This window comes from Dermacentor albipictus, chromosome 9 (assembly GCF_038994185.2).
Source record: "Dermacentor albipictus isolate Rhodes 1998 colony chromosome 9, USDA_Dalb.pri_finalv2, whole genome shotgun sequence".
In the NCBI taxonomy this organism is placed as follows: domain Eukaryota; kingdom Metazoa; phylum Arthropoda; class Arachnida; order Ixodida; family Ixodidae; genus Dermacentor; species Dermacentor albipictus.
The window spans coordinates 57134787-57143900 of NC_091829.1; the positions used below are offsets into that span (position 1 = coordinate 57134787).

Genomic DNA, 9114 nt, shown 5'->3' on the forward strand with positions numbered 1-9114 from the left:
AACTGTGATCCAGACACATATATATTACGGGCTGTTACTAATTCTCGCTTTTGTTTAACTTAGAGTTTGCGCGTGCCATAAAGTATTATTACAGAAAACTGTGCTCGGCATAAGCCCCCACTTAGAGGCCCTGTAGTTCTCTCGCGAAAATGCGGATGCCAATGCTGGCACCGTCGGTAATGAGCCAGTTTGTGCTGCTGTACCGAATGATTATTATCTTCTTTCCCGTTTGACACAGGTAAACAGTGCTTCTCTGGAACTAAGAAATGTGTCAGCATAACAACACGCACAGATCCACCATCTACGGGAATGCGACCGGCAGCGTTCGGGAACGATGGCCAAAGTACAAGATGTTAAGCACAGCGCTGTGTCGCCGCTTGCTGCTTATTGTGCGAAGTGCGTCCCCTGATATGTTGTTTTCTCGCATAGCTTCCGTCTCCTGTAATCCGGCTTCGCCGCGTGGACTGAACTATAAGAGCGGTTTCCTTCGTTCTGAATGGTTATTTTTCAAAGTTCAGGTCCATCGGTGGCGGGTGTACGAACACGACGGGGTCGGGCGTAACGCAAGCTTCGCTAAACCGGGTTAACAACTGGTTCAAACTTCACGTGCACGGCTTGAGAGGACTGAAGCTCGTGCATTTCAACTTCGGAGGCATGCCGACGCATTTTGACCGCGAATAATTACATTTAAAAGTGAATGAGCTGCAGCTATCGCGTTGCGGTTCAGCGGCTGATCGCGTAGGGTCCGGTCAAGCTATCAGGGTCGGCACGCTGATTTTGTCGGTGCCGTCGATTCCTTCGTTGTACGCGGTAATGTTACTTTGCTCCTGCGGCAACTGGAACCGTCGAATTAAACGAAGAGATGTTTTTGAAAGTTTAAACGATTACGCCATCGCTTCATGTTAAGAAATAAATCAGTAGGCATATACTTTATATATGCAGAGTTGGATCTCCAATTTGTTTGCAGTACTGCCTGCGGCATAGGAGTTGCTAGATATATATGACGTGCAGCTGCGGAACGTTACTCAGGTCTCTCCAATTTGTTCAGATTTTTTTAGCTGACATGACGCGGAAGTTTCTGTAAGCAGCTGCAAGAGTAAATTGAGCACTAAAATATATAGAAAAATTATTTCTGGCCGAATAGGCGCCATATGCGTGGTTACTGCAGGGTATTAGAGTGCCTTTCAACACCGCTCAATACGATCGTCTTAAATTGAACTGTACTTAAAACATTTAGCAATTCTTGCAACCATTGTTCCAAAGGAGCACGCTTCAGGAGATATTTTGCAGTGCAAAGCTCAGCGAGCACCTGGATGAGTAAATTATTTTTGCCGAGATCTCGCAGTAATATAGCAAATGATGACTCCACATCGGGTTGAACTTCGAAGGTTTATTGCACCATTGTGAAATGTTTGTGTGTTGTTATTTTAAGTTCATGTGACCGTGTTTGCATAGATCAAGTATTAAGTCCTTTCACGAATATGCATGAATATTTTATACTGTGTCGGAAATGCCTCGCAAGGTTCCGTGATCGTTGATATGCATTCAAAATTTTCGCTACCATACAACGCTTTACGTGAAGGTGCCAGCGCCTCCTCCCCCCCACCCCTTCTTCGATTTCTCTTTTCTTTGCTTTCGTTTATTCACTCTCCTACGATAATTGTCAACCACCCTTCCGCAGCTTCCGCAGCAGTCACTCTCGGTGAAAGGAGCTAGCGGTCGCAGGCAGGCCAACGTCACTGTTATCGTGAGACAGAAAAGTGGGTTATGGGCGTTTATGGCACTTTTTCGAAGCTACGCGTGCAGCGCAAACGATACGGGAATCTCCAAGGGACGAGATAATCGTGGAACTCTAAAGGACCCGACGACGTCGTCGGGTGTCACGCTCGTCGCGGCAGGAGCATGCGTCCGAGCGTTGCGCCCCCCTACGGCTTGCGCAGATCTCGGCACGCTGAGGGGAACGGCGCCGCAGCCGGCTGGCACACCCAGGTCAGGCTCCACCTCTCGCCGAATGGGCCCTGTAAGAAGTATAGTTCGGCATACTCGTTCACCGATACAGTCGATCGCCCATCTCACTTGCTCATTCGAGAAAATCCCGGTGCGAGTGAGTGACGCAGGGTGTGAGTATAGACGTCAGTATGAACGTGGCTGAGCGCCAGTGAGCGTGAGTAGACTTGAGTATATGAACGCCAGTTAATAGCTGTTCGTGTGCGTGGGCGTGAACATGAACGTGAGTACCTAGAACTGTGAGTAGACGCGAATATGAACGTGACTGAGTTAACAATGAGTGGGAGTACACTTGAGTATATGAACGTCGCTTAACTGTTCGGGTGCGTGGGCGTGACCATGGACGTCAGTAGCTAGAACTGTGAGTAGACGCGGATATGAACGTGACTGAGTGACAATGAGCTGGATTACACTTGAGTATATGAACGCGAGTTAATAACCCTTCGTGTGCGTGGGCGTGAGCATGAACGTGAGTACCTAAAACTATGAATAGACGCGAATAGGAACGCGACTGAGTAACAGTGAGTGGGAGTATACAGTTGAGTATATGAACGTGAGTCAATAACTGTTCGTGTGGTTAGTCGTGAGCATGAAAGTTAGTGAATACCTGTTCGCGTGGGTAGAGGCATCAACGCGAGTGAAAGTCAGTGAGTGTTAGAGGTGGGTATGAGCGCTAGCGTACCTGCGGAAAGCAGGCCCGCGCCGCGTCGACGCCTTCCACCGCGTGCTCTTCGTCCGTCGCGAAATCCATCGCCGACGTGTCGCCGTCGCCTCCGGCGTGGACGGCGGTGGCCTGCCGCGGAGGGGCGCCTTCCGCGCTCGTCATCCCGCTGTCGTCCTCGTCCCCTGCCTCGGCGAGGCTTAGCCGGGCCAGCTCCTGGCTCTGCCGGTTCACGAAGCTGTCCTCGTACGACCGGCGACGGTGGGGCATCGCGGCGGCGGTCGCCGTCACCGCGGTGGTCTTGCGCTGCATCCGGGCCGTCTTCGAGGGTCGGGAACCGGGGCAGCTCAACGTCGTCACGGGGCTCGGCTTGGGCTGGGCGCCCGAGGAGGAGCCGGCCTCGCGCAGGTCCCGCTCCGGGATCCAGCCGGGGAGGCGGGACTCGACGCCCCTGGTCGAGAGGCGAGTGTCCGGAGGGCGGACGTCGGCGCCGTCTCCCGAAGCGAAGTGCCTGCAGCGGTCGAGGATGTCACGCACCGGTGTATAAAAAGGGGGCTCGTCTGGTCGGGGGCGTAGATTTTAGCCGTGCAACGTACAACGTATCGTATGTATGCTTCGCAGAGTTTAATTATCTCGTAATTCCGATTTAAGCACAGGAAACATCTCGCTTAGCCTATAGTTTCGTTTTCGATACACTGGAGCGAGGTCCGTTTAACTAATCACCAAACTGATTGGGCTTTCCCTCAAATAATATTTATTTTTGTACTGTTATACTCTCTTGGGTCAGAAATAAATGTGAACAAGTTGTTCTTATCTTCCTTGATGTGAAACTGCAGGGTTAAAGAAGATACCAAAAGGCCGATCAATAGCCATGATAAAAATATATCTAAGTAACTCTGAAGGGGATGATATGTTTAACTTGATTAGTAAGATGCGTTTCGGAAATCGCAGCATCCTCACTCTTACTGTTAATTGTCAGTCGTTTGGTGAGAGAGAAAAGCAGCACAGAAAAAAAAAAAAACGAGCGGCGGCTCCGGATTGGAGTTCCCACATGTACCGAGTCATCGTGATATCAAGGATATCGAAAGCGCTTATCGGTACTACGAGCGCGTGACCGTATATCGAGAATGGGGGACTACGTACGCAGCGCCACAGTGGAGCTACAGGCCCACGTTCGACACTTTGGGTACTTTTTTTTTCTGCTGACACGTAGCCGAATTTCCCGACAAGGTTTTTGTAACGTGTGACGATACACTGGTGCAGTGAAGCTCCCATTCTGGCGTGATATTAAATTCAAGTACATTCACTGCATTCAAATTGCGTTTTGTAACAAGAATCGAAGCTAATTTACTGTTCTTGACACTGTGCTTTGTTGGGCTGTGTTGGTACGTATCAAGGTGCGTGGCCATCACAAGTTTCACGATGCCCGCATAAGGTAATGACGAAGGACACCGCCGTTGTTCTGCGCGCTTTAAAATTGCACATTTAACAGAGCCAGCTGTCCCAACGACGATGACTATATAACTGTGACAAATACCGAATTCTAGGACGACGCCATAGCGGCTCACGCGACGTTAAGCAGGCATTGTATTCCATAGATGACGCCAAGGAGATCTCCTCTTTCTTTTTTCGGGGGAGGGGGTGTAGAGGGGGAAGGGGGTGTTGTACTTGTTTGTTCTTGATCTGTCTATCCTTGCTGGCCTTCAGTGATAGTGCCGAAACAATAATACCAACAACTTGTTCTCCCGAAGAAGCGCGGCGAAGATAAACGTCGTGATATTCTGAATATTCGATTCTGTTTCTGAAAGTAGATAGCTGTGGCAGATGCCACGAAAATTGCCTAAAGTCCCCTTCAAGGCCAGCCGCAACGAAATCTTAGGCGAAGTTTAAAGAAAATAAAAATAAGAACATAGTTTTAGATAGCGTAAGTAAGAGCAGCATCCGGTCAGATTTCACGTTTGAAATTCGAGTGGTTGCCTCACTAAAGAGATCGCAAAATTGGAGATTTTCGTTACTGAAACCTAAAAAAAAAAAGGAAACGTTTGCGTTACCGCTCGCCGGAAGTGACGCACGACTCAGTATGCGCGAATCCTCGGCATGACCTCCGAGATCCGGCGACGCGACCCCGCCGAGAAATTTCGAAGGCGACGTGCTGGCACGTACGTCACACACGCTAACCGCCAGGTGCGCGCCTCGTCGCTTAGGTGTGATATAAAGGCTACTGATAAAAAAACGAGACAATCACAAGCCCTGAAGCTCTGCCAAGATTGCTTGAAATAGTACGTACTACTCATTTGTAAGCATTTTATAGCCAAAGTGAAATTTTGTTGAACTTTGCCCTTAGTAACCATCCATCTAAAACAGCGCAGGCGACGGGTGAACCGTATATTAGAGGACAGAGGCAAAATTCTGCGCTGCTTGTTGAAGAGCGTAACAAGGAGGCAGGTTCGCAGGGAGAGACGGTGACATTCTCCCGATAAGTATTACGACGACGCCGTTTAACCGTAAGTTTTGAGTGGATGTCGTCGGCTTTCATTGTTTCGTAACACTTTCAAGTCGGCGTTACAACAATCGCTTCCATCTGGCGGGAAGTGAAACACTGTTGCTTTCTCGCTTCCTGCGTACAGTTCAGTACTTCGTCGTGCCTATAGCGCAGTCCACTTCCCCTGCCTATCGTCTTGCATCCGGCAGGGGGACTATTCCGTAAATCTCCACCTATATAGTGTACTTACTGTCCGTTTCGGTCACCACCGATTGCCTCGAGCTGAACCAGAGAGAAGGAAACGGGCTGTGGCCACCTGTTTCATTCTCGCTGGTACCCAAAACCAGCCAATAAGCACTTCAGCAGCAGACAAAAGGCACATGTTCCCATTAGATGGACATTTACAGAATATCCACCCCAAACAGGCTGAGCTGTGATATATAGCGATATATTTGCGATTAAAAACTTTCCTGTGGTTTTGATTCAATATGAGTAGGAAATTCACTCAGTTCAAAACAACGTTCTCAAGCGACACCGAATCTGGCGCATACGGCACACTTTGTGAACAGAAATAGGCTCTCCGCAAAACGGGCCGTTTGATAAATGAATGAAGTCAGCAAGATTGGAGCGAGCGCCAAGACTACATTATACATTACCGTGCTTGGAAGAGAACTGCGAAAAACGCCGAACGTATATATTAGACGTGCGAGCACGTTAATATTAATTACATGAAAACCAATTAAGACCACGTTAAAACAGGGGCTCCAATTTGGCTGTGACCTCTTTGACTTTGTTATATGAAGCCTGCGGTCAGAATAGGGTGCGTAGCGGCCTGTTCTTAAGATCATTATTTTAAAATTGAAAGTTGATAAGCGTGAGGCTCTGAAAAAAAAAAAGACTGCTTCTGAATTGAAAATGGCCCGACGTGCCTTACGACCGTACCGAGCGCAGAAAACAAATGACGAAAAAAGAACCCTAGAGGTAACGTTATGGTAGGCAACGCTGCTTATACAAGAATCTAGAATGGTATACTCAGAAATGCCAAGCTGAGGGCTGGGGCATTAACTTTTTCTTGACTTCCATGCTGCGAATTTTTACCGTCGGGTTGTACCTAATATTATTTATATTGACCTCGAGCGTGTCCACCACTGGAAGAGCTGGCGCCACCGTCGGCGTGACGTGGCATGAGGGATCACGTGGACACAGCGGCCGCGTCGGCTGCTTCGGAGACGCCGAAGCGAGCTGAAAACGAAAGTTGAAAGTCCGAGCTGCGCTGCGGTTCTGATTAAGTGGTTAGGCTTTATCGCCATGGGTGTCTGCTTGACAGCATTTGAAAGTACTGTGATAGGTAGTGGCTGCCTTTGGAGGCGTGCAGCATGGTAGGCTACTGCTCAGTGCCGCAGTGCCCGACGTACGCAATAAAGCCCGGTGTCAGCCTTATTCACACGTAGCCACAGGACAAGGAGCTGCGTGAAGCTTGGCTGGCGAAACTTAGAACCGGCACACAGCCGTCGGCTACAACTCGGGTATGCAACACGCACAGACGCGAGGATGATTTATACTATGGCGCCGTCACTGCGATATTTGGTGAGTAGCAGAAAACGCGCACTGAAACGCTCGCCCGCTGCCCGGCTAATGTCATGATGGTTTCGTCTATGAACTTATTGATGCTAGATACTGGAAAGTTCATTGGAACAGAAAGGAAGCCGTTAGACGCACCTTTAAAAAAGGCATGGCATACAGTCATGTTTGTGCTATGAATTAATGCACTGGATTACAAAAAAGAAACAGAGGGAAATCGCACGCTGGGAAGACCGATAATGATACAGTGCGATGCAATTTGATAAATAATATGGACATGTCAAAGAACTTAGAAGACAAAACAGATTGAATCGTCGCGACGGCACATCACAGTCGCCGTACGCGTCGAATTATGTTTGAACAGTTCTGATGGCGTCCACGCAACAATGGTTGCTAGTGTACTGTCAAATGCTCATATGCTGCGGCCTAAAGCTCGCGGCACGGTGCGAAAATGCGCTCACAGCGAAAGCAAAGCATTGTGCGCGGACATGCAAGCAGACGCGCAGTCGGTCGCTGCGGACCCGTGCGATCGCTGCCATGATGCTTCATTCTGTTATGCTCCTTTTGGTTGTACAGGCAACGCACTATAAGAACATATTTAACGTGGTTTACTCTCAGCGTTTCCCTACTTTCCATGCAAAAAACGCCGGTTCGGGAGACTCTATAGCGGTGACCGCGCGCATGCAGTGGCGTTTACTGTACGTATTCGGTAAAGAGATAGCGTCTGTAAACGATTCTGTGCTTTCAGTTTGCCCTAGATTATTATATCGACAGTCAAAAGCTTCCCTCGTTTTGAGAGTACACACATAAATGTCCAGGAGGGCTGCCGCGTGGCGTTTTTATTGAGCACCGTAAGCGAAACATATGAGGAGCGCGCCGCGTGATCCCTCATACTACGCAAGGGAGGCGCTTCCGACAGATGGCGACTCCGTAACTCTTCGCCGCCAATACCCCTGTCACCCGCCGTCGCTGCTTAGTGGGTATGGTGCTGGGCTGAGCACGAGGTCGCGGGATCGAATCCCGGCCACGGCGGCCGCATTGCGACGGGGACGAAACGCGAGAACACCCGTGTACTTAGACTTAGGTGCACGTTAAAGAACCCCAGGTGGTCTAAATTCTGGAGTCCCCCTCACTGCGGCGTGCCTCATGATCGGATCGTGGTTTTGGCGCGTAAAACCCCACAATCAGTATGCCTCTGCTTCACGCGCGCTTTCAAAGAATGCACAAAGGAAAGAGCATTGAAATCTGCGGGGACCCATCGGCTGCTTTACCGCGAGCTTGCACAAACGAGCCAATCGCGATTGAAAATTATAAATCGATCGCGACCGGAAGCGACCGTGTGACGTGGGTGCGTGACATTGGGCGAGCTACCGATTTACGAATGAGAAATCTAGTGCTGTTTCTTTTTTTCTCTGTCACCTTGCATCAATCACCACTACGTACACGGCTGTTACCACTTACGATCGAACAGCACAGCTGGTAAATTAACGAAAAAAAAAGAAAGAACGCACTGCCTCTGTAACGGTTACAGTGACAAGATCGTGCGCGAGGCCACGTACTTTAAATTCGCACGAGTATGCACACTTGCCTTGCGGACATGGCGTCGGTGTCTTCAACCTCGCTGTGAGCTGCGCCGAGTCGCCGATATCAGTCCGACGAAGTGACCGGGAGGGGGGGGGGGGGGGGTGGGGTTGACTGGCCTCGACGATTGTTCCAAACGAGCCGTGGCAACTGAGAAGGGTGAACTTCACGGCGGTTGGGTGATAATGATGATGATTCCTTAATTAGTGGCAGAAACCCACTGGGGGCTTTTGCGGTTCGTTTGCCAGTCGTTTATCGTAATACGATAAGAAAAAAAAACAAGGAAAGAAAAAGTAATCGAATATGTGAAAGGAACTGATAATAAATGAAACGATATAGTGCGCAATAATGTAGTCAGCCTTGTGTAAACAGAGTACCGTGAACTCATTATTAAAAATACTTAAAGTAAAGGGTTGGTGCAAAGAATAAGTAAATTAAATATTGAATTGTAACGTCATTGAATTATTAACGTAAACTGGTCTTCTCGCTATTTGAATTTTCTAAATTATTAAAGGGTTGGCGTCCGTTAATAGTCATGACGATGTTCATTCCTTCATACGTGGAACATACTAGCGAGAGAGACTTTGGACACGCAGACAAAGAAGACTCCAAACAAGTGCCGGAATTTGCAGAAAATTGCAAAAGAAAAAAACGAATTCGATTTGGAATCGCAAGAAAATTGAACAAAGAGCAATAGTTAACCGCAATAGTTTAAGGATAGTTACACAAAAACATCGCAGACTCCCAACAACGTCATCCCAGCCATAGAGTTTCCTACAATACACACACTAGAGGACATACA

At 48.7% G+C, this 9114-nt stretch overlaps 1 protein-coding gene across 1 annotated transcript; it reads right to left on the reverse strand.

Annotated features, from left to right (window-relative positions):
- Positions 1-1382: 1382 nt before the first annotated feature.
- Positions 1383-8440, reverse strand: LOC135896543 (uncharacterized). The gene is made up of 3 exons (XM_065424971.1): positions 8320-8440; positions 2690-3179; positions 1383-2018 (listed from the first exon to the last, which is right to left on the reverse strand). The coding sequence occupies exons 1-3, from the start codon at positions 8328-8330 to the stop codon at positions 1926-1928; spliced, it is 594 nt and encodes a 197-aa protein (XP_065281043.1). The 5' UTR covers positions 8331-8440; the 3' UTR covers positions 1383-1925.
- Positions 8441-9114: the final 674 nt, after the last annotated feature.

Coding starts and splice junctions, on each gene's coding strand:
- LOC135896543 (XM_065424971.1), bottom strand. Junction 2,019..2,689: donor CGCGGGCCTGCTTTCCGCAG/GTACGCTAGCGC, acceptor TACTTCTTACAG/GGCCCATTCGGCGAGAGGTG.